At 49.1% G+C, this 25,517-nt stretch overlaps 2 protein-coding genes across 2 annotated transcripts; both read right to left on the bottom strand.

Annotated features, from left to right (window-relative positions):
- Positions 1-77: 77 nt before the first annotated feature.
- On the bottom strand, positions 78-14,679 carry WNK4 (WNK lysine deficient protein kinase 4). The gene is given in 22 exon segments (XM_020972619.2): positions 78-708; positions 823-920; positions 1,078-1,277; positions 1,417-1,447; positions 1,450-1,702; positions 1,704-1,828; positions 1,927-1,984; positions 2,063-2,252; positions 2,341-2,770; positions 2,928-2,979; positions 3,145-3,282; positions 7,774-7,890; positions 8,138-8,255; positions 8,373-8,431; positions 8,724-8,845; positions 9,131-9,395; positions 10,020-10,236; positions 10,374-10,462; positions 10,905-11,062; positions 11,472-11,692; positions 11,884-12,056; positions 13,855-14,679. Coding segments are annotated over 22 exon segments (3,696 nt in total). The 5' UTR covers positions 14,434-14,679; the 3' UTR covers positions 78-705.
- Positions 14,680-15,760: 1,081 nt separating this feature from the next.
- Positions 15,761-21,435, bottom strand: VPS25 (vacuolar protein sorting 25 homolog). The gene is made up of 6 exons (XM_020972762.2): positions 20,123-21,435; positions 19,567-19,712; positions 18,639-18,692; positions 18,106-18,194; positions 17,252-17,327; positions 15,761-16,387 (listed from the first exon to the last, which is right to left on the bottom strand). The coding sequence occupies exons 1-6, from the start codon at positions 20,173-20,175 to the stop codon at positions 16,275-16,277; spliced, it is 531 nt and encodes a 176-aa protein (XP_020828421.1). The 5' UTR covers positions 20,176-21,435; the 3' UTR covers positions 15,761-16,274.
- Positions 21,436-25,517: the final 4,082 nt, after the last annotated feature.

Raw genomic sequence — 25,517 nt, 5'->3', positions numbered from 1 at the left:
TCCCCCTGCCCCCCACTGGTGAGGCTGGGCCCCTCCACCCACCCTCTATTCCCTGCAGGCCTGACAGACCAACGGACTCATTTCCAATATTTTTATTGGCTTCTGTACAAGTCTGACAGTGTTCCCAGCCTTTGGCTGGGGGAATTGAACAGGGAAGTTCTCCACAAGCAAGCAACCTTGGGTAGTTTTAGTGGTTGGTGCTTGGAAGCCCTAGGGTTCACACTCCACACTGCAAAAGTCTCTTCAGCTGCTCTTTTTTGATAGTAATAATTAGCATTTATATAGGATTTTAAGGCTTGTAAAATGCTTTACAAATTTTGTCTCATTTGATAGGGTAGAGGTATTCTCCCCCGGTTCTCCATCCCTATTCCTGGGATGTGATCATTGTGATAGCTGACACTTAACATATTTATGTAGCACTTTTAAGATGTGCAAAGCACTGTCCAGGCATTTCCTTTGGTCCTCACAACCCTGTGAGCCATTATAACTATTACTACAGATGAGAAAATGGAGGCACAGAGTTAAAAGTGACTAGCCCGTTGGGCACACTGTATCAGAGAGAGGATTGCGATCCAGGTGACTCCTGATGTCAAACACCACACCACACTGCCACTCCAGCTTGGTGTAGTATGCTGAGTTAGACTGATCAACCAGGTCCTGAAGGCATCAGCTCTACCCCGGTCCCACATTGCTTTGCTTCTGGACTCACTAAAGAGAAAAGAGAAAGGACTGAACAGACATGGGAGGGAGGAAGAATCTTGGGGTAGAAGTTTCCCCCAGTATCTTCCTCCCTGCTGCCCTCAGTCCCTAGCTCCCCCTCACCATCCTGCCAAAATCCCCAGCGAATGTCACCCCCTTGCTTGGTCGCTGTTCTGGAGAGCCAGCGCTGCTGCCGCTTAAAGAATTCCTTCTCATAATGCCTGGAGAAAGGAGGGATACTGAGTGAGAGGAACCAGGGGACCAGGAGAGAGGAGGTGGGGGGGGGGTCATGCCACTCAAACCAAGGTGGATGCTCGGAGCCTGAAAGAAACTGGGGAAGAGAGTCTTGGTGCAAAAGTAGGAGCTGGAGTGCCTTACCAGGGGGCGGGGGCTCTGGTCGCTGCAGACTATTTCTACGAGAGGCAGGGAAACTGCCCTTGGAGATTCGACGCTGCCGGCTAGAGAGCATGGTAGCAGGAGCCACTATGCCTGGGGGGGGTTGCTTCCCTAGCCTGCTGTAAAGGTCCTCAATCTCTTTCTTCTGCGTCATCTGCAAGGTCTCCACCTCAGACAGGTGTCTACAACAATGCAAGAGGGTTGATTATAAGAGGAGGTGCCAGCACACATACACCAGCTCACCTTTATCTCTTTCCCACTCCCAATGTTTCCCCTAACCCCCTCTCCCATCACTGCTTCCCCATCTCATTCCCCCCTCACTTCTGACGAAGATTCTGCAGCTCTGCCCAGATTCTTCATCCTCCCCGCTGCTCTCTGAGTCCCCACTGCTCAGACACAGGCTACTGCTGTATGTGTAATTCAACCACACCGGGCTGGGTTGGCTTGGAGGAGGGGGGCTGGTGCCCATCCGTGGCTCCCTCTCCTCTTCCCCATCCTCCCCCTCAGCTCCAGGCCCCAGACCCTCTGTTGCCCGATCGCTCTCTGCTAGAGCCTCCCCAGGCTCTGGCCCTCCTCCAGCACTATCCTCTGTGTCTGAGCTCTCGGGGGGCCAGCAGGGGGGTGGAAGGTTCTGGGGAACCCGGAGGTGGAGCTGTTGGCTGTTGGAGAAGGGGTTCGGTTGGCTCCTTTGATGAAGTCACTTGAAAACGCCCGACAAGCTGTGGCTTCCCTTCTGTTGTGGATGGGGAGGCCCGGAGAGGAAAAGAGCAGGGGTTAGATATTTGCCAAAAGATTAAGCTAGGCAAACTCATTAGAGATTAGAGGCCTCACCTTCTGTGATGGGTGACAGCCTGGCTTCAACCTGGAGCGACTGAGAACTGGGGGTGGCCTAAGAAGATTGGGACAGTAAGGGGCAGGTCATGATTAGGGTCACCAATCCTCCCTCAGTACTCCCTTTCATCCTCACCTCACTTTGCTCCTCAGCTTTGGGTGGTGGAAGACTCTCCAAGCTGCATGGTACAAGAGGGGCTGGGGGACTTGGTGGAGGGGCAGGAGGGCTTGGAGGTCGAGGAAGGAGCTGGGGTTGGGGGGTTAGCAGGGACTGAGCCACAGTCATCACAGCCAGAGAGAAGGCACCAGCCAGAGAAAGGAGGGGAGTTGAAGGGGGGTGGGGGAAGAGGAGAAGATGGATTTGGAGGAAAGGAAGAAGTACTGAGTGTGAACTGGGAGCAACTAGGTGGAAATGGAGGTGGAGAACTGGGCAGAAAGGAAGAAGGGCTTGGGGGGAACTGGGAGGATATGATGGGAGATTGGGAGGAATTAGGGGAGAGTGAGGGTGGAGAAGTGGAGGGAAAGGAAGAGGGACTTGGGGGAAATTGGGAGGATGGGATGGGGAACTGGGAGAGGCTAGGAGGAAACGGGGATGGAGGACTAAGAGGGAAAGAGAGACTTGGGAGCTGGGACGATGTGTTGGGGAATTGGGAAGGACTGGAAGGAAACTGGGAGGAAGAGAGGGGATATGGGGAGGAAGTGATAGGTAAGTGGGGGGCTGTGACAGGGAAGGAAGGACCTGGAGTAATGGGGGTCCCAGGAGACAGGGGATACCCTGGTGACAAGGGGGAGGAAGGAAAAGATGTCCAGTTTTTCTGTTCCAGAGAAGTACTGTTCTTGGTTTCTGCAATCGAGAAAGGTGGTGTTGAGACTGCAGCCCTCAGCCCCAGGCCTCCCTTCCACCACCGACTCCAGTTAGGTCACCTTCCCAAAGCAATCCCTGGAGACACCCCTTCCTTCTCTAGGGATCAGCAAGGACAGAAGGAAGACTCAGTACATACCACTGACTGGGAGTGAGAGGGGGCCAGGGAGAGCCGGTATCATGGGCTCCTCCTGCTGGAAACAGGGAGCTCATATCACAAAGTGGAAGGTCTCCAGTCTTTGAAATAGGGGGCTCAAGGGTCAGGGGGTTATGGAGTGAAGGGTTTGGGGTTTGAGAGAATGGCGCAAGGGGAGGGGGAATAAGGTGTTTATTATGGATGTGGCAAGAAATCTGACCTGGGGAGTTGGGGCATCTCCAGTGGCCCCCACAGGGGCCCCTTCTCTCCTTAGCAAGGTCTCCACACGCTGAATAATTTCCCGAATGCGGCCCAGGAATCCACTCTGCTCAGACGGCAGAATGAACTCATTATATACCTGGGGAGATTCAATGTAGGTTAGAGTGAGGGATCAGTTCCTCCATCTCCCCCTCAACAAAAATACTCTATGCTCGAATGTCTCCAAATCTCAAAGTGACGAGTATCTGGGTGCAACTGGGAAGTGCCTAGCAGGACTGGGATGTTATGCCTTGCGCTCTCGATAGCCAACCCTTGCTCTCATCTCTGGAACAAATACATTCCCTGTCACTGAGCAACCTTACTTCCATACACTTCCATACACCTTCCCCTTCTTATATATTTCTTAGTGCTTCAATATCTTAAAAATGGGGCAGGAGAAAGAATGATGGAATCAGAGGCCTTGAGGTCAAATATTTGCTCAGTTACTATCTGAGCAGAGAGAAGCCTCTCTGTTTCTGATAGGGTTGGACTAGATGACCTTTCCATTATAAAGTCTATGACCCTATGAACTGATAGCTAACAGCTATGATATAAATAGCTGCAATATTATGAGCTATTACTGTAACTATTAGCTATTATTGATATGGCTTTTTAAGGTTTACATTCATTATCTCATCGATTCTCATAATGCCTTACAGCTATTATTATTCACATATTATAGATGAGGAAATTAAGATTCTCCACTCACACAGCCACCACCTTAGTTGAAGGTTTCATCACCTCTCACCTGGACTATTGCAATAGCTTCCTAATTGGTCTCACTGCCTGAAGTCTCCCCTTTCCGATCCATCCTCCACAAAGCTGACAGAGATATTCCTAGAGCACAGATCTGACCATCTCCCTTTCCTACCCAATGAACACCAGTGATTCCCCATTACCCTTTTTGGTCATTGTATCCCCCAGTGCCTGGCACAGAGTAGGGGCATAGTAAAAGATGATTGATTGATTGATGGGCAGTTAGGTGGGGAAGTGGATAGAGTGCTGAGCCTGGAGTTGGGAAGACCTGAGTTCAAATCCAGACTCAGATACTTACTAGCTGTGTGACCCTGGGCAAGTCACATCACCCTGTTTGCCTCAGTTTCCTCATCTATTAAATGAACTGAAAAAGGAAACTGCAGACTACTCCAGGGTCTTTGCAAAAACAACAACAAACAAACAAAAAACCAAATGGGGTAACGGAGGGATTGACATGACTGAAAAGACTGAACAACAACAAAATTGGTTGATTGATGATTGAAATGACTTGCCTATGGTCACAGAGTATTGGAGGCAGGAGTTAGTTACCTTCACAATTCTTTCCACCACCCTGCATTGCCTGCATGCTGCTTCTTACAAGGCATTACACTGATATTCCTTTCAAGTGTAGTACTACTTAGTCCTTTCAACCAGTCTTAATTCTATATGAGATCCTGGTGCTGGATGAGGGAGAGGATAGAGAAGCCCAAGATGACAAGCCACACCCACTCTGAAAAGACAACCAACTACAGTAGGCAGGAAATGTTTCAAAGGTGCACAGGAATGGTCCTGGTAATGAGGTTGTAGGACCCTCAATGAGACAGGGCTGAGATTAGAGTTAGTGGCGTTTTACATCTCTGGAAGGATGGGTCAAATCTGGATGGATGAATTCACCCATTCGTTCCTCTGGATAGGTGGAAAGGAGAAAGGAGGGCTTTCTACTTGGGGGTGACATCATGAGTGCAGTTGGGAACTCACATGGCCAATTCAGGGAATTGGCCCAGTCTGGCTGGAGTACAAGATACTTGGAAGGGAGGAAATAGTAAAAAGAGAACACTGAAAAGGAAGGGTTGGGGCCAGATGGTGGAGAGCCCTGAATGTCTGGGTGAGGGAGTTGTCCGGCATCATACAGCAGTCAGGGGCCATTAGAGAATTTTGAGATAGAAGGGATAGGGGGTGGGTAGGTAGGGACAGAATGTTTCAGGAAGTATTTTCACTGCCAAGCTCCTCAGATGAGTACTCTAGCCTCTCTGCCACTGATTCCCTATCTCTAGCTCCCAGCAATCTGACTTTCACTCCACTCCCACCCCCAATACTCTGCTGAAACCGCCCTCTATAAGGCTGCCAGTTACCTTCCAGAGAAATCCAAATGACCTTTCCTCAATCCTCATCCTACTCAACCTGCTGTGTTTGACATGGTTGGCTACCTGATCTTCCTAGACACTTTCTCTTTTGGGTTCCATGGCACTGGCCTCTTCTGGTTCTCCTGCCTCTTGAGCCACTCCTGGTCTGTTTCTTTCAATGATTCCTCTTCCCATTCCCATACTATTGTTGTCTTCAGTCCTTGGTCCTCTGCTCCTTTTTCTCTACACTCTGTCTCTTGTCCACTTCTTGTCCACAGCTTTAACTATTACTTCTCTTCTAATGACTCCCACTAAATTCCCATCCCCAGATTCTCTATTCAGAAATACTATTACCCTCAAATGTAATGCATTCTTAAATGAATGAATGCATCATAGAGCTGGAAAGAAACTTAGGGTTCATCTAATCCAGGAGTGGGGAACCTGCAACCTCAAGGCCACATGTAGCCTTCTAGGTCCTTGGGTGCAGCCTTTTGACTGAGTCTAAGTTTTACAGAACAAATCTCTTTATTAAGGTGATTTGTTCTGTGAAGTTTGGATTCCCCACCCTGATCTAATACAACCCCTTCATATTATAGTTGAGGAAACTGAGGTCCAAAGAGCTGAAGTGGCTTGTCCAAGGTCACAGAGGCAGTAAGGAGTAGAGCCTGGATTCAAATCCAGATCTTCCATAGAGAGATGGATGGATAGATAGAAAGGTAAATAGATAGATAGATGGATTAATAGGTTAATAGAAAGATGGATGGATAGATAGATAGAACATTTATTAAGTGCTTACTGTGTACTAGGCACTGTGCTAAGCTCCAAATCCAGTGGTCTTTCCACTATACAACATGACATAGTAGAGAGTGTGCTTTGGAGTCAGGAAGACCCAGGTTCAAATCCCTGCTCCTGCCGCTGACTTTGTATCTGTGAATAAGTCACTTTCCCTCTTAGTGCCTAGGCAACTCTCTAAGACTTTCAGTGTCAGAGAAGGTGCTGACCTTCATTGGTAGAGGAAATTTCCCCATCTAGAAGTTCCCTTTATCAATGAAGTCACAGGTCCAGTCCCCATCCTCTTTCCACTATGTAACACTGCCTCTCAATCTTCTCCTTGGGGATCCATTTCTATTCCTTTAATGGCAGCTCTCTTATTGCAGTCTCCTGGGCTAGAAACTCTAGACTAATCCTTGACGCTTCCCTTTTTTTGTGGCCAACGTTCAACACATATGTATGCACACATGCCACACATGTGTGTATGTATGTGTGTCTAACCATCTATCTATCCATGCATCCATCCCTCTCTGTCTCTGTCTTTGTCTGTCTCTGTCTCTCTCTCCCCCTTATCTGTCTTAGCTTCCCTCCCTCCCTCCCTTTCCCATATGCACAAAGTACTATCTCCAAATTGTCACTGGACTCAACTGGCATCGAGTTCTGCCAGTTCTTTTGAAATGTCCCTGAGGGGCAGCTAGGTGGCACAGTGGCTAGAGCACCTGCCCTGAATCCAGGAGGACCTGAGTTCAAATGCAGCCTCAAACACATAACACTTACTATAGCTGTGTGACATTGGGCAAGTCACTTAACTCCATTGCCTAGGGAAAAAAAAAAAGAAATGTCCCTAAATTCAACTTCCTCATCTCATGCGTGGATACTGCAACAGTTCTTAGCTGAACTCTCTGCCACTGGTCTTTTTTTATTTATTAATATATTCCACACATAGCTAACAGACTAAATTCCCTAAAATATTACTTCTGTTGTGCTATTTTCCTCTTCAAGAATCTGCAGTAGCTCCCTATTACTGATCACGTCAGTACAAAAACTCCAAAGCGCTCTGCCTGGCAGAGTAGCATGGCAGTTGCAAGAGAAATCAAAGCAACTTTCTATCTCTTCCAGGACATAGTCTACTGCTCTGCACACAGAAAGCACTTAATTAATGCTGGTTGCATTAAATGGAAGGCTAGCCTTTGCTATGAAAATCATCATTGAGTCTATGAGCTTATCATAGACCCAGAGCTGGAAGGGACCTCAGAGGGCATCTAGCTCAACCTCTGGATTTTAGTGATAAGAAAACTGAGACCCAAGGAGGTCAAGTGACTTGTCTGAGGTCACATGTAATGTGCTTCAGAGGTGAGACTTGGACTGGGTCCTCTGACTCCAGGCACTGTGCTAAGTACATAGTAGGTGATTAATAAATGTTTATTGACTGGCTGACTCACTGACTCCAGTACAAGGGCTCTTTCCACTGTTCCATGCTACCTTTAAACTCTGACATCATGTCCATGCCATCCTAATGATTTAACTAGATCTTGCTTTATGTTTTCCCCTTGTTGTATGGATTTAAGTGACTTTTCCCCCACAATGGCCTTCAAGGCCAGGGACCATGCTTTCTACTTCCTTGGTATTCGCCACCATGCCTAGAATAGTGCTGCGGACCATCAATATAGAGAGATCCATCCCGGGCCCAGTCGTGAAAGCCTCTTTTCCTTCTTCCTAACCATGGCAGCTGCGATCTCCTCAGGACTGTCTCCATCCAAGTCGAATCGGAAGGTCACCATCTTGCTGTTGTGTGTCTGCAACTGACACTCAACGACTCGGTCATTCTGGTCCGACACCTTTGAATACAGAGTCAGTGTGGGATGGAGGTCACTGCCCTAGCCCCTAAGTGATAGTGACCTAACTTGGGGAAAGAAAGAGAAGGACAGGTCACACCATAAAACCAGATCACAGAAACCAGGATGGGGGAATGGGTCCTCATTTCCTTCTATGATCCTGCCCTTTTCCATCATTTTTCCCATTGTTCCCTCCTGGTCTTTCCCATGGTATTCCCAAAGTCTAGTTGTCCTGTCACCCCTTTCTCACGCTGGTAACACGTAGGCGGGATCGAGGTCTGCGCTTTGGGCTTCTCCCAGGGGGTCTCCTCATTCTTCCTGGACCTTCTCCTACATCACTGAGTCCTGATGCTGCATCTGAAGTATAACTGGAGAGAGGGGAGGAAGTAGAAGAAGAAAGAGGAAAGCTGTAGGCACACTCATCCAAATTCCTTCCTCCAACCATATCCCAACACCTATTTTGTCCATCCTAATCCAGAACATACCTATCCCCAGGGGAGAAGTCACTGGCTGGACCAGATCGGGGAATGGATAAGGCAAAGGCCTGAAAGAGGGTGAAAGTACATAAGGTTAGTCAGAAGAAATTGGATAGACTCTTCCCACTCTGACATTCGGTGATTCTGGGCCTTGGGGGCCACAGTCAAAGATCCTAACATCCTAGAAAATTGGATCAGGAACAGATGAAGTCAAGGGTAGTGAAGTTCCAAGGAGGTATAGCCAGGGATCATCAGGTAAGAAAGAGAGAACATCTAGGCTTATGGGGTTATGAGTCACAGGAAGATGAGTCAGAGATTTAAACCACTAGCGTCCCCTTCCCCTAATTTAGCCTCTCTCACCGAAGGCAGGCAGATCTGAGGATCAGCAGGGCTGGATGGTTCTCTTCCATGGGGCTGCAGCACTGGGTCTGAAGTTTCAATGAAGCCAGAGGAGCTAATGTAACCATCAGTCTCACAATCCGCTGCAGGAGATGAGATGAAGGGAGGGAGAATTAGAAAGGGCCAACAGAAGGGTGCTGGACAGAGAAGGAGTATGCCTGAGTGGTAAAGAGCTCCAAAGGCAATTCCATTTCTTCCTTCCCAGAGACAGCAATAGGGTTAGAAGCAGGAAGAATCTCTCCCACCCAGGTGGGGAGACTCTTCTACAGAGAGGTGTTATGAGGTGTTACAAGTTCAGCCCCAGGGATAGAAAATCAAAAGGTTGGGAGGAGGGGGCTGCCCAGTACCAGGGATCAGGGATGACGTACAAGTGGTAGAGGAGTAGCTGGCATGACGGAAAAGGAATGGCTGGTGCTGATCTGCCTCAGGCTCCTCAGGTTCAGGGGGAAAGGGAGCTTCGGGACCAGGAGCTGTGGGGGCAACCACTGGAGGTGGTCCCGGGGGTGGTGGGAGTGGCTCTGTCTCCCGAGCTCTACGAAGCTTCTCTCTTTTTCGTTGAATGGCAGCGACTCTTTCTCTAACAGCTCTAGCTACAGGCTGGTAATCTGCTTCACAGACTAGTCCCAGAGCCACCTGATGGAAAGGAAAATAATGCATACACAGAGACAAGTTTACATATACAGACAGTTAGATACAGAAACACAAAACCTCCAGTCATTATTCCTCAGAAGCAGATATTCATGTTGTACAAATTTCTGATTGCACTTGATGTAGAAAGGACCATTGGGGGTGGGAGTGGGGTGGGGTGGGGATTGTGATGGGTTTGATTTTTATATCAAATCACCTGACCTGGAGAAACACCTTTTACATACAAATGGTGAAATAAATGTTGCTACTGTATATTTAACAGCTTAAAAAGAAAAAGAAAAAAAGAAATGAATGAGAAGATCCAGATCTCTCAACTTCAATTTCCCTACCATGGATTCAATCCTAATTGAGTGTGAGGAAGGGATATTATTCAAATCAAAAAATATGCTTAGATTCCCCCTTTAACCTGGACTTTTCCTAAATTAGTGTCATCCACCTCCTCCTAGCTTCCCTTCCTCTATTGAGTGGAACCAACTTCCTCTCCCTTGTTCTCCTCTCTACTTCCCATCCCACTTTCTTCATTTCTCTCCCCACCTTGCCCCTCCTTCCATACAGTAATACTACCCAACACACATCTCCTCTCGTGTCCTTAAGGTCCAGTCTTCTCACCATTTCCTGGGCCACCTCCTCAGCCGCATCCCTTCCCAGCTGGAATAAAAACTCAATGGCTTGGTTGTCTCGAGGACGGCCAACCCTCCTGGCATCCTCCATTCGCAACCACAACTTCAGCCCCGGCTTTTCCCCATCGTCCTCCTCTGCCAGTTCCACATGTACACCTCGCTCTTCTCGAAAGAAGGCATGAGCCAGGAGATCTTGGATGGTGAACCTAGAAATGGAGCAGGTCAGATTAGTTGAGGGCCAATACAGTGTTCTCCTTTCTCTCCCCCACCCCTACATCCCAATCTTCCTTTATTTCCGTACCCCACCCTCAATGTCTCCCACAATTCTGTTCCCAGGCCCCACCTCTCATTCTTATTGGTGCGGATACAGCCTTCTATTATCTCCTTCAGTTCTGGAACCTTCACTTTGTGAAAACTATTAGGCTTCGTGCCCTGGGCAGAAGAAGAGAAGGGACCTAGACTTAGTGTGTGTCCAACCTCAGAGCCAGACAAGACACCCATTTGGGGTTTTCTTGACAGATACTGGTATTTCCTTCTCAAGATCATTTTACAGATGAAGAAACGAAGGTAAACAGGGTTAAAGTGACTTGCCCAAGGTCATACAGCTAAGTGTCTGAGATTGAATTTGAACTCAGGTCCTCCTGACTCCAGGGTCAGTACTCTAACCACTGCACCACCTAGCTGCCCACCCACTATCTCCTAAACTGTCTCACAAATTGTGGACTAGAGGACAGTGGCAATAAAGTTACAACCCTTGTCTTCCCAGAAAAAAAGTATTTCTTTGTCCAGGTATATGTATTAAAAACTAGGCAGCAAAGAAGACTGGAAGCACTGGAATCAGCAGTTGGGGGATCCTTTTCTCCTACTTCCTCACCGAAGTGACCTTGCGATAGATTTGGGCAGCATTCTGGCACTCAGAATAAGGGTACTCAGAAGTGGCCATCTCCAACATGCACATGCCAAATGCATACACATCCACTGCCTCATCGTATTTCTCCTCGTACATCTCGGGTGCCATGAACTCCGGGGTCCCTAGGTGGGGGCAAAAAGGGGATCAACCAGTGGTTCCTATATTCTCCATGGCCCCCTGGTAGAGGAATTTCAACCAGGGCAAGAACTAGATCGGGTGGGCTGGGGTAGGAACATGTTGGGAATGAGGAGAGAGGAACTCTAGGACAAGACTGATCCCCACATCTGTATCTGGCCTGGGTTGGCTTGTGTCTCCCTCCTTTGGTCTTATCTGGGCTTTAGATTCTGCATTTGGCCACACTTCCGAGGAGTTCCAAGGAACCTTTCAACACCTCAGTTCTCAAAGGTTCCCGGGATTGGGGCATTCTGGGGCTGCTTCAGTCTTCTCTAATGTTAGAGTGAGTTAAGTGGGGAAGGGGATGTGGGAGCGAGATTGGGAAGATTCAGGGTAGAAAGGAGTGTGGGAGCACACCGATGACGCTCTTGGCAAAGGAAGTGCGCTTCAGTGTGGCTAGGCCAAGGTCCCCGATCTTGACTGAGCCAGTGGGCCCCGTAATAAAGACGTTATCGCACTTGAGGTCCCGGTGCAAGATAGGGGGGTCCCGGGAGTGCAGGAAGTGCAGCCCACGCAGGATCTGTCGGCTCCAGCGCTGAAGGACCCGAGGCTTCATTTCACGGAATCGCCTCAGGTATCTGGGAGGAGAAAAGAGGAGGTGAGCATGGAGATAGGAGAGTATAGTTAGGGACCACCTAAGGTTACAAGACTGGAGTACTAGACTTTGGGGGAGGTCTTTCTGGAGTCCTTCATCTCTTCCATCCGGTGTCCCTGAGCATACTCCCGCCCTCTTCCCTGAACCCTGCTGGCCCATGGTTCCAGAACTCACGTCTTGAGCGTGCCCGAAGTCATAAGTTCTGTGACTAGTACAATGCAGACTTGGCCCTTCAGCACAGATTTCCACGAGTCGTAGAAGCGGACGATATTGGGGTGCTGCAGCCCTTTCAACATCTCCACCTCTTCGGAGAAACGCTGCCTCTCTGTCCGAGACAGTTTCCGAGTCTAGGGGTGGGGGAGCGGATAGTGAATGCATGCGAAACCCCAAGCCCAGGGGGTGTCCTTCAGATCCCTAGAATGCCTGCATAAGGGGTAGCAACTAAGTGTGGGGTCCTCTTCCGGGCAAGAGAGCCTGAGAACAGAATGGGGGAGGCTGTAGAGGATGGGACTTGAGCGGGCAGGTCTGGAGACTCCCGGAGGTCTGGACCCTGGGGGTGGGGAGGGGGCTGGGTTGGGGGCGGGTGGGGCTCTTGCCCAATAGGCTCCCGGGCCCCGGCCCCACCCGGCCCGCCCTCTCCCGCTTTGGCTCCAAGGACGCACCCGATGCGGTACTCGGACCCCCACAGACGAACACAAGCGCCTTTATGTGGTACGGTCCAGGGGCCTAGAGTTCAATGCAGTCTTTGTGCCCGACTTCGGTGGTGGGAGTGGGAGGGGGCGACCTGGGGCCCGAGGGGGAACCGGAGGGGAAGCACGTTGGAGGAAAAGTGGGAGAGAGGGGCAGAAGAGGAAAGGCAGAACGAGAGGAACTGGGTAGACAAGAGTCAAAGGTAGGACTAGAGAGTGGAGTGCGAAGATCCTGGACTAGGTTTGTTGGAGCCTGAACCCCCGTCTCTCCCCCAACCATTCGCCCCGCGTCTCTCCTCCCTCATCTCCACCCCCCTCATTTTGGCCGCCTCTCTCTTCCTGGCCGTGGTCCCAGGGCGCGGCGTTGGCAGGAGTGAGGGACCATCCTGGTGCCAGGACCCGAGGGGAGGGACCCTTCCCTCAAGGTGCCCACTCCACCCCGGCCTCCTCCCCCACAGTCTCATTGAGGGTTCCGGGGCTAAGTAGCCTTTCAGGACCCAGAGCTGGGAACTACAGCAGATTCTATTCTTCAAGCCACTAGTGAAGTCTGAAAGGGAACTCGGGGAGGAGGGAGACGTGAGTGATTTCACATCCCTTCCAGCACTCACAATCTTCAGCCCAGACCCACACCTGAGGATTGGGAACGACAATGGGGCGAAGGAAGAACTGAGGAATCAGGTGTTCCAACTCCCAACCCAGGACATAGGATCTCTGTTCTCGCTTTCTCGCTGAAGGCTCCAAGGATCTTTTGGGGGGGAAACTTCCCTGAGTCCATGCTGCCAGAGAAGCAGTCTCAGGGTGACGGGTTCTAGGAGTTCCCATATAGTCCCTCTCTTCCTTCACTACCCTGAAACGCTGCCCCCCCCATGGGCCTTTCCGAGGTCCCCTGCGTTGAGAAGACCTGTCCCCAGGGCTTGGGCTTCTCCCCCTGCACCCATGATCTCCAGTGACCTTTAGGGAGGGCGCTGAGGAGAAGGGATCCAGGGCTGGTCTCCCTTTGGATCTTTGGTTGGGGGTGAAAGGAAGAGTAAGCAAATAACCCCTAGGGTCAACCCCAATCCGCTGTGTCTGGACAGGTCTGGTCAGCCATGGGGATAGGGGACCAATCTCTCCTCTGATCCTTCTTCTTAACCCAAGGCTGAGGTGGAAATCAAGGGAATCCTGCTAAGGGACTAGCAGTCCCCACTGCACATTGCCCGTCTGTTTTTCTCAGTGGGATTCTTATGGTATGACTAGTGATCGGACCAGCAGTACCGTCAACGCAGACCAACTGGGACATGTGGGTAGGATGAAGGCTGGGAGACAAACTTAGGATTCTGCCTGCTGCGTCCCCTCGATTCAGGATCTCTCGCCTATGAAGATCTCACAGGAGGGGTCCCCGGATTGGAAGCGATTTTCTACCTTCCTCTGGACTCTGACAGCTCAAGTGACACCCCCACGCCCACCCCCTTCTCACCTGCAGTTCACACCAAGCGACCTCCACCGTCGTGTCTGTGTCCAAACCCCTGTAGACAGTCTTAAAGGAACCACGTCCGATCTCGATGTCGAACTTAAGATAGCGGCCGTCCGGGGACGTGGCCACAGCCTGCGTCTCCGTATCTTCCTTCTCCTCCTGCTCTCGTAGCCTCTCAGGCGCCACCCCACCGGGGCTCTGCAGCATCTCCCCGAAACCCAGGCCTCCCCCCGATCCTGAGAGTTCCGGACGCCCTAGATCTCCTGACTTTCCTGCAGGACCCCCGTTTGGTGCACCCTCCGCCTGCTCCCCGGAGCTAGGCTGTAAAGACTTGGGGGAACCCGGACTACTTAAATCCGGAGGGCCCGGGGGATCAGGGAGGGGCGGGGCGGGCTCAGACCAAGTGCTCAGGAACCCCAGGTCCACCGAACTGCGGCGGCTGAAACGCGTGGAGCGTGGTCGGAGCTCCCCTTTTCCGGAGAAGCGACGCATCCGCCGGGGTGCCGGGCCGAGGCGGGGAGCCCCGGCAGGAGCGGGAGGCGGCGGGGATCTCAAAGCCAGGTCCGCCTCGGTCTGAGACATTGGAACAGGGGGCTCCGGAGCAGGGGGGGGACAGCATGAAGACGGAAAGGGTCTGATAGCACCGCAGGCCAGGAGCCAAAGGTAGCAGGACTCTGCGCTTTCAGGTCTGGGTCAAGAGAACTGCGCTAGCTCCGAGAGTCTCACTCTGGTTTGAGCTCAAGCTTCTGCAATAGGGCTCCAGCCCCGGCCCCTAGCTCTCCTGCTCCGAAGCTCCGCCTCCTCCAGTCTGGCCCTACCCACAGGCCCCTCAGTTGCGGGGCTCCCTCCCTAACCCCCGCCTATTCCCCACCCCTCTTCCCACCCACCCCTGGCCGCCCCTTAGGGGTTTCTATGCTCTCGCATTCCCCCAGCGCAAGCCAGGAGAGGCTTGATTATAGATGCTGCTAAACCTGCTTCATTTCAGACTCCACTTCCTGAGACCCGCTCCCGTCTCATCACCCACAGCTATTCGCCCTCCCCCTCACAGACGACCACCTCTCTCTGCTTCCCCCCAGAAGTAAAGTCTTGTCCTGAATAGCGAGGTTCTTCTCCGCCACACAAGGAGCTAGCACACCAGCCTAAACGAGGGGAGGAAATGTGAGTAGCTCTTGGTTCCAGGGTGGGGGTGAGCCTGCCACCCGCCTGCTCACCCTCGATAAGGCAGACCCACCCCCGCCCGCTAACTGGCCTGAGTAGTTCCAGCGGCGAAATCAAAGGCAGAGGCCACGAGGACGCGTGGGGTTTCTCTTCCACGACCCCGCCCCCCTCCCCCCATCAGTCCGCTGTTTGCTCCAACTGAGAAGCTATACTGTTCGGACACGCCTCTCCATCACCCACTCCAATACTGAGAGCGCCTTCTCCACACCCATCTCCCCTCCCCCCGGCCCCCAACCTGGACCAGTTGGCTATCCTGAAGCCATCTGCGCTTTCCTGTTTGACCACCTCTCCAATAAAGCAAAGTTCAAATCCGCCGTAACCCTTTTGCTTCCGCCTACTAAAGAGAGCCCCACCCACTATGTTTAGAACCTGTAGGGGAAAAAAGAGGGACTGTCACAGCAGCTAGAATTTTTAGTCAAGTGTTTCTTCAAGTTGCAAGATCCTTCTTGTAATGCTGACCAAGAAAGCTTTAACAACTAAATCCTAGTGGAAGGGACTAGAATTAGTTTGGAGAAAATAGATCCTGAAATTTCCTATGGACATTTTAAAGACCACAGGACTTCTTTCTCTTCCTCACCTTACATGCTCCCAAATCACTATGCCAAGATTTACCAATTCACAAACCACTCTCATCATCCTCAGTTCCAGTCCCCACTTTCCCACACACATAACAGTCACCTGGACAAAGACATTGAGAGCTGAACAATCTAGCTTTAATAACATAGATCAGAGCCATATCTGGCATTTTGTTGCCAGTTCTCCCTCTCCGATCTACTATTCCTCTGATGCCCTGTGGGCTGCCTGCAGCCGGGTCCTCCATGTAACCCCTAATCCTCTTTAGAGGATCCAGGCTAAACCTGAAGGGAGAAGTCAGTAGGTACTGTGTACTTGTAGATATGTGTGACTATGTTTTGTGAGTTTACTGACCCTGGATCAGCCAAAGTCCGGAATGAGGGAGTAGAAAGAGTAAGCAGAAAGGAGGCACATCTTTTTTCTCTGGGGCTATTACCTCAACCCACTCATGGAGCAGAACAGTGGGGTAACAGAGGAATTCTCTTCCAAATTCTCCCATGGTTCTCCCAGCCCACAAGTGGGAGGAAGTTGAAAAGTTCCTTTAAGTTACATTTGGGTCTAAGCTCCAATCTGTGGGGACAGAGCCTATCTCCTTCAGAGAATTAAGGAAGGGGGTGGGGTAACAGGGTCCACTAAAAGAACTTGACCCCTCGGCCATCGCTGACTGTGATGATCTCAGCCTTGTGCTCCAGCTGTAGGGCCTGAAGAGCTCGAAGAAGTGTGGCCTCATCCAACCCATGGAACTCTGTGGAGAAAGCAGAGGTGTAAGGGGATCCCATGCTGGAGGAGAAATGGATAGGGTCATTGCTAGTTGATGACTGGTACAGGCTGCTGAACTAAGATGTCTGGTGGGCTGGACATAAGACTCCACCTAGCATTTCAGTACCTGGCAGAGGAGGAGCAAAGGGTGAACCCCAATCACCTTGCACCTAAGCTATAGGAGAGGGTATATCCTAAGGCTATACAGGTTCCAGGTTACTACCAGGACAGCCAACTCTCCTGGCCATGGAGGATGGATCAGGGAGGAGGTGGGCAAGATGACTGGTGACATGAGGTGCCAAAGGCAAGGCAGTACAGGTCATGACATGTACACCTTCACATACACACAGGAGGAGCCTTGTTTCTGACAGAACCTTGGGCTTTCCCCAGCCTGGGCTGTTGTGTGGCCTTGGTCACTATGCAGAACAGTAGCATTCCAAGTCAGGGGGTAAAGGCGGAAGCAAGGAGGGACCTGAAAGACGGGGGCTACAGCCAAGAGCTGTCAATTCTGCTACTGATCTAGAAACTGGTTCTATGGAGAAGTGATTCTAAGGGTCTAGGTGAAGAATGAGCTTTTAGGGAAAGGGATGAAATGATTCAGAAATCAAAATGAACCCCAATTCTTGACTAGACAGAAGCCAAAATACCTGAGTTAGGTCCTCTCTTCCCTGCAACTCACCTCAGCTGATGCTTGAGTCAGGAGGGGATGAGGAACCATTATTATCCTCTGTCTCCCCAAACACCCCCCCACACACACACACCCACCCAAGGGTCAAGATTATGAGATGGATAACAAAACAGGGAATAGCAAATATAGGATTCAAACTGAGAGGGAAGTTAAAGGTATTACCCTCATCCTCTGTGTCATCTCCATTGGTTAGTTCATAAAAGGTAAATACAGAGTTGTTCTGGCCACTCTTTGAAACCTGTGGACATAGAAAATAAGAGCTAAGTGGGACCCATGAGGTCCTAGAGCTGTCACCTCATTGACTCCACCCCTCTAATCCAAGAATCAGGTACCAGAGCTGATTTTAGCCTCAGAGGAAGAGTGCCTGAGTAGCCACATTCCCTAAGGGAAGCTATATTTATATACATACACAGCATTCAAACCACAACTTCTCACGTGTCTAATGAGTGGCTTCTTGTCCTGGCTAGGTCCCTATTCAGGAAGGAGGGTGGTGGCTGGATGTCATTGTACATGTTGTCTTGCTACTAATGCTGCTTCCCTTTTTGGAGGAGTTGGGTTTTGTGGCTGGAAGTTTCAGGAGAGCCTGTTCTGACTCTACAATGGCTCAAAGAAATTCACCGGCATTCTGTGAGTTTGAGGTAGACCCTATGAGTATGAGTGTGAAGAGGAGGCCTCAAGTTATTTTTTTGCCCTTTCCTCATTTATCTCCTGTGGTCAGAGCCTCGGGTCAACAAAGCAGCTAGCGGTTCCCTCCACTGTGCTCTGAAAATATGGCCTTGCCCAGCCCATTCACTCCTGGTAGTGAGAAGGGAAAGAGAGGGAAGCTTTATTCAGTCACAGAAACTGAGGCATCAGGAAAAGGCTTGCCCAAGATGCAGCTTTCTTTTATAACCCATTCCCAAAGTGCTTGGTATGGAGATCTGCACAGTGGAGTGTATGTGTGCACACACAGCGCTGAACCCCAATTCCTTTCTACCCCCAAGGTGAGGTGCTTCTTCTGTACTGATGAGTCTCACCCACTGGTAGATGAGCTTTCCCCATTCTTCTGGTCTCCGCCACAAGATCAAGAAGCTGGACTTGTTCTTATCCAGCCACTCCAGGTTCCCTGGAAAGCAATCATGAATGGGACAATTGCTAAGAGGGTTAATGAGGTGGAAAAAAGTAGAGAAGGCTCTACTTTCAGGACACTGAGAGATTAACTCCCTCCCACACCCAGCTCCCATCCCAAATCCACTGTTGCTTTCACCAAAGAATGTTCCTACCTTTTAATTCATGCCATAGTTACTTACTTCCTACTTACATATACCAGGTATAAAGAGGATGGTTAAGAAAACCCCACTTTTAGAGGCAGATGGAAGTCTATGAATCAAGGAAGCCTACCTATTACTGCGCCAGTCACACTGGGCTCTGCTGCCATGGAAAGGAAGGAGAGGAGAGGTAAAAGAGAGACAAGGACCAAGGAGAAGAGGGAAGACACAAGGGGATCTATACTCAAAGGTAAAACTATCATGGAAGAGAGACTGTACAAGGACTGAGGACGGGGACCTACCTTTCTTCCTCAGTTCCTCCAACACAATCTGGATAGATTCCATGGGGAGCTTCCCTGACTCAGGGTTAAGGGAATGACAGAGACTGGGGAAGTGGAGCAAGTTATAAATTCAAACCCAAAAGAAAATAAAACCCCAGAGATAGTTCCATGCTGAGCAACCACACACAATATTTAGACTATCCAAATGAGATCTGGATTGATATCTCTGGAGGGAGGAGGGAAGAAGGGCTTATATTTACTTTGTACACATTTTTCTATTTACTTATATATGCCCATGTTATTTTCAGCAATGGAATGTAAACTGCTCAAAGGCAGGGGTTATTTTCTTTCTTTCTCTAGCATCCAGAACGGTGCCTTTTGTTACAGAAAGAACAGGCTATAAGGACAACATAATTTCTTGGCCTCTGTCTTTGTCATTCTAAATTGTTTTTCCCAGATGCTCTAGGGATGAACCAGAGAACCCAAGGTCTGTCCAAAGTGGCCCTGAGCTCTTTGGTGCACTTATAAGGGCCAAAACAGGTTAATCGCTCTTGAACTTGCTTGTCCTGTATTACTAGGCCAGCCACCCCACCAACACAAAACAGTCAAAGAGGACAGGAAAACAAAACAAAACAAAACAAAACACACAAACCCTAACCTTTCATATCACTACTAGGCAGATCAGGAATCTGAGAACCTCCAGAGTTGGAAGGAACCTCAGAGGCCCAACCTTAGTCCAAACACCAGTCTCTTCTACAATATCCTAGACAAGCAGTCACCCAGGTGTCACTAAAGGGGAAACTCACCACCTCTACCTCGATAACAAGTCTGTCCTGAGATAAGTCTAAATCTGAAACTTGATTCCAAACCGAGGGGATTGGGAGGAGGGGGGTTTCAGTGTCTCCTGTTGGGACAGGAAAAGGGGGCCCAATGCCTTAAGGGAGGATACTCTGCAGCTTGTTGTTGTTGAAAAGAGGGCTTTCTTGTGCCTCCATCACCGTCATGATGGACTGTCGGTGCAGGCGGCAGAAGGACAAGACCAGGGAGCACCAGGCCGCCAGCTGCTTCTGCCGGGTGTCCACGTTTGGCTGTAACCTGGAGAGGAGACACCCGGGGGTCCGAGGAGGATGGGGAGGAATCAGGGCTGGGACGGGCACGCGGGGAAGTGACCGGGACAGGAGCAGGAGAGGAGAGTGAGGGGAGGGGGAGACCAAAGCAGCGGGGGTAGGAGGGGGCCCACCAGAAGAGGAGAGGAGAAACCGCTCGGAGCAGGGGAAAGGAGAGACCCCCCCACAAGGGAGGAGTCGGGGAGAGTGCACGAGAGCGCGGGGGTCAGCTAAGGGGTCAGCAGGGTCCTTGTCCTCCCCACCAGGGGGGAGGGGCGTCCGAATTCACGCTCCTCGGCCGGTGAGGTGGAGGGCATGGCAGGCGACTTTAGGAGGAAGTGGGGAGGGGAAGTCCCTCAAAAAGGTGTGTGGGGGTCCCTAAGCGGGTCCGAGGCTCACGTGAAGAAAGGAGGGAAGCGGTACTGCCACGGCCACTCGAAACTAGTCGCCATCGTCACCCAGGGAAACCGGAATCACGGTGAAGCAACTTCCGGGATCCGGCGTAGCACTTCCGGAACCGAGCTCAATCGAAAGGTTCCGGGCACTTTGAGATCCTCGCGCGCTGGACTGGGTTGAACCAGTGAGAGGGGGCGAAGGCGCGCGCCTGTGCCGCGGCGAGGTGTGGAAGAGGGGTGCTGCGGTAACTCTTAGGGACCTAGCTGTGTTTATCCAAGCCATGTGTCCCGGGGAGCCGGCGGGTTCCCCAAACCCTAGAGCTCAGAGGGACCCCCTGAGGCCATGTAGCCCATTTCACAGATGAGGAAACTGAGGCCTAGAAAGAAATCAGTCAGTCAGCTGGCCTTTATGAAGTACCTGCTATGTGTCAGGCTCTGGGATACCAAGAAAGGCAAAAAAAAAAAAAAGGCCCTGCGTTCAAAGAGCTCACAGTCTAATGCAGACAACATGCAAGCGTCTATAGTCAGTGAAACTCTCCGAGATAATCAAAAGAGGGAAGGTACCTAGATTAAGTGATTCGGCCTAGTGCCTGCAGCAAGTTAGCAAAGAAGCATGGTGAATCTCAGGCCCCGGGACTGACTGGCAGTCTGGTGTTGAGTCTTCTAGCCTGCCCCTAGGGAGAAGAATGACTTCCCAGGCCGTTTTCCTTTTTGCCCTATTAGCTCCCATGACTTGGGAAGCTCTCTGACTTGGCTTCTGTGACCTCTCTGGCTCCTTCTGTTTCTGCTGTTTCCCCAACTGCCCCTTTGCTGGCTGCTCAGGATGCCCTACCCCCACAATTTGAGTGTTCTCCAGGGCATCCTTGGCCTTCTTTTCTTCTGTCTCTTTGCTCTCCCTCGACAATCTTAGTCACTCCCTGGTTTTGGCTATCTCTATGCAGTTGACTCCCAAATTCCTATCTCCAACCTTGACCTCTCCTGAGCTTTCATCTGGTATTTCCCACTGCCTACAGGATATCTCCACTGGCTGCCATCTCAGGCTCATTGTTTATGAAACTAAATTCATCCCAAACCAGCCCCTCCTGACTTTATTCTTTTTGCAAGTGCAACAATATTTACCCTGCCTTCCATGTTCAAGACCTTGGTGACTATCTCTGGCGCTTTCCCTTCCTTCATTTCTCATATCCAGTTACCACACCCTGTAGACTCTACTTTTGCAATCTTCCACATCAGTCCTTTCCCTTTATGCCTACCACCCCTAGCCTCCCACCAGGCCCTCACTGCCAACCGCTGAACTACAACAGCCTCCTAAAAGATCTTCCTGCCCCGACTCTTCCCTCCCCTTCTTCCCTTCCTTTATCCTTCACACTCCCATCAGACTAATCTTTGTAATACTTTTTCCCTATTTTGTGACTATTAACATTGTTTCTTCTATGCCTTGAATGCCCTTCAAGGGCAAGGTAGTGATGCCTTCTCAAGAACGCTCATTAGAAAGAACACTGGTTCTGGTGGCAGAAGGCCGAGGTTCAAATCTCACCTCCAGGGCTCGCTATATGGGGAACCTGGGGGACATTTAACCTCCCCTGGCCTCAGTTTCTTCTGCAAAATGAGCTGTCTGTGCTGGATGGCTCCTGAGGCCTCTTCCTGCTTCAGATCTGTGATCCTCACCTCCAGCCCCACCTGCTGACCCCTCTTCACAGCTGAAATCTTGCCTTCTTCATTAAGCCTCCCCCAATTCCTCCCAAGCAGAAACTGACTTTCTTTCCTTAGAAAGAGCACTCAGAGTACTTTAAACCTTTCTTAGGCTCTTACTGTTTTCAATTTTTGTCTTCACTCCACTACTAGATTATGATTAAAGGCAAGGACTGTGCCCTATTTATCTTTGAATCTCCCCCAGAACCTAGGCCAGTGCCTTGCAAATAGAAAACAGTGATTGAATAAGAGGACACTTTTTTTTTATTATGCTTTTTTGCTTATGTCCCCCAAAGTCCTCTTCTCTTGTCTCTCTGCAGTTTATTCCTAACTCCCTCTAACTTCTCCTGAACTTTCATCTGGTGTTTCCCACTACCCACAGGATATTGCCATCTGGATGCCATCTCAAGCTCATTGTTTATGAAACTAAATTCATCCTCTTTACTCCCAAAGCAGCCCCTCCTGACTTTATTCTTTTTGCAAGTGCAACAATACTTACCCTGTCTTCAACATCCAAGACCTTGGTGTCCTTAAAGGGTATGTAAGTACTGCTTCTCCTTAAGCCCTGGGAAGACCTACTGAGCTGGAGAATGGGCTTGATGACAGACTTCATGTCTGCCACTTGAGGATCAGCCTGGCTAAATTCAGAGAAGCTCACCTCTAGGTTAGCCACAGGGCAATGAAGTTTTTGGCCATAGCAACCCTCAAAGACTCTCCACTGAGTTGTAGAGGAGTTATAATCCATGTAGATTCAGGGGTAACACAAACTGTAAATGCCAGACTTTGTATCTCCCCAGTGCCTAGTACATTGACCTATGTTTTGTGAGTACTTAATAAAATTTCATTGAAATGATTAAGGCTGAGTGTATCCCAGGAATATGGGAGACAATGGGTGTGATGTTAGATATGGGAGGAATAGACATGTACATAGGACAGAGGGGTCAAATACAAAGAGGTGTTTCCCTGGGAAGTACCTGAAGAACACATGGGTGTTCATGGAAAGAAAAATTATGTCCTTAGAAGAGAATAGCTGGAGCATGGGCAGCAGACTGTTGAATCTATTGGTAAAGGATGACTGTGTCCATGGGGAGAAGAGATAGGTTCATAATAAAGGCAGGTATATCCCAGTGAATGTACTTTGGCACTGTAACCAGAGAAGTTGAACAGAGGCCAAGTGAAAAATATTTTAAGCAATTATTCTGCCATTGTTATTAGAGGAGACATTTAAGGAGCAGAGATGGCATCAATTGCTGGTGGATTATTAATCTGGCTGCAATCTTGGTGCATTTAAGTGGGCTGAATTTTTCACAGAGCAAAAGTCAGATCTAGAATTCAGGAGGGACACAGTTGTGTTGTCTGAGAACCAGAGAAGTCTTTCCTTGATGTGGGTTTGTCAGCCGGTCAATCAACAAACAAAATTTTACTACATGCCAGGTACTATGCTAAGGGGAGAGGTTACAAAAAAAGGCAAAAACAAGGGAGATAGCATACAAACAGTCATGTACGCATGAGATATATACAATGTAAAATGGGAGGTAATCCCAATGGTAAAGCACTTTTTGTGTTTCTTCCTGGAGTCACTTGGTGGTGATGGTGGTGGTGTCAAAAGAACATAGATTTTAAATTAGAACAGAAATCGAAAGTTATCTAGGGTGGACGACTGTGATATGTTGGCCATGTCACTTCCCCAGGAGTCTTGTGGCCTTTGCTGGCACTGATATTTGTTTCTATGGCAGGAAACCAGTCCACTGACCTGGGGAAGACACTATCGCCATCACTGGGGCCTAACCTCAGGAGGAGGCTCAGTATTATTGTTTCTGTGGTTCAATGGTCCTTTCTTCTATTGATTATGTAGGAAAGTAAGATATTACTGGGCATGAAAAACCCTCCACACCTTGGCTCTCACTTCCCTTTCCATTCTTATTTCATACTACTCTCCTTCAGGAATGCCACATTCTCACCAAACTAGACTATTTGGCATTCCTCAAACTCCACAATCCATTTACCACTTCTGAGGGTCCCTCCAAACAGTTCCCTCCTCATCACTGCTTCTCAGAACCTTGGTCTTCCCCAAGGTTCACTTTAGATACCACCTCTGCCCTGAGACCTTCCTAACAGTGTGTCCCCATCTGCTCTGGCTGTTTAACTCTCTCTCCTTCCTCAAATCACCTTGCATCTACTTAATTGTGCATATTTTGCATCTCTCAGTAGAGTGTAAGCTCTTTGAAGGTAGGGATTGTTTCATTTTAGTCTTTGTTTCTTCAGGTCCTAGCATATAGTGGGCCTTTTATCCATGTCTATTGAATTGAATTGACAGATCAGGGCAGGTTTTGGGAGTGGTCTATACTTCCAAATTAATATTTCTAAAATACAAAAATATCTTTCACTCCCCTACTCAAGAAGTTTCAATGGCTTCCTATTGTTTCTAGGAAAAATATCAACTGAGCTTAGTGTATATAAGCCATAATCTTCCTTTTTAGACTTGTTGCAGGGTGGTACAGTGGATAGAGTGCTGGGCCTGGATTCGGGAAGGCCTGAGCTCAAATCCAGCCCCTGGTGCTTACCAGCTGTGTGACCCTGGGCAAGTCATTTGACCTCTAGTTGCCTCAGTTTCCCCATCTGTAAAATGGGGATGATATTAGCATCAAATCTCCTAGGGTTGTTGTGAGGATCAAATAAGATCACAATTTGAAGTGTTTAGCACAGTGCCAATCACACAGTAAACACTACTTAAATGTTAGCCATAATTATTGTTGTTGTTACAGATCAGTAACCTCTACACTTCAGCCAGTCTGGCCTATTTGCTGTTTCTTGAACTCCACATCCCACTTCCCTCCTTTGCACAAGCTGTCCCCTATGCTTTCTCACTGCTATCTCTTAGAAACCTCTTCAAGGCTCATCAAATGTGTCATCTCCTATGGGAAGCCTTTCCTAATCCCCTTTGTTGTTAGTACTTTCTCTTTCTCAAAAAACAACTATATATGCATACATATATGTATATATATGTTTACATGTAGCTTTCTCTATATTTACATGTACCTATTTATATATACATGTATCTATATATCTATATCTACACACCTGTTTACATGTATCTCTCCTTCCCTCCCCTCCCACCTTTCACCTCCCAGTAGGCTCTTGAAGTACAAGGAGTATTTTGTTTTTGTTTTTGTCTTTGAATTCCCAGCACCTGGCCCTCGACCTGGTACCTTTCAGATCCTTAATAAATGTTTGTTGGAAATATTCTTTAAGAAATAAAGAATGACTTAATAACTAGAATAATACTCATTGGCATGGCTAGGTATGGCTATACTACCTAAAGGACATTATATTACATTAAATTACAGATTTAATACTATACTGATCAAACAAAGGCAGAGTTTTTTAGAGCCAGCCAAAATAATAACAACATTTTTTTTTTTGAGGAACAAAAGGTCCAAAATCTCAAAGGGAATAATGGAAAAATCAATCAGTCACTCAATCAATAAGCACTTAAGAGCCTCTCCTGTGTCAGTACTATGCTGGGTGCTGGGGATACAAAAAAAAAAAACAGGGAAACTATCTAGGCTTTCTAGAAGCTTCCAATAGTTTGCAATTCTTCTTTCCAGATTTTGCAGATTTCTTCTTTGTAGATTTCTTTTGTTCCTCCACTCATCCTTTGGGATCATGGGAGTACAGACTTAGCACTGTAAGTGACCTCAGAAGTC

The sequence above is a fragment of the Phascolarctos cinereus genome, unplaced genomic scaffold (genome assembly GCF_003287225.1).
Source record: "Phascolarctos cinereus isolate Bilbo 61053 unplaced genomic scaffold, phaCin_HiC Scaffold_5;HRSCAF=322, whole genome shotgun sequence".
Classification (NCBI taxonomy): domain Eukaryota; kingdom Metazoa; phylum Chordata; class Mammalia; order Diprotodontia; family Phascolarctidae; genus Phascolarctos; species Phascolarctos cinereus.
This window is presented reverse-complemented; position numbering and strand designations above follow the sequence as displayed.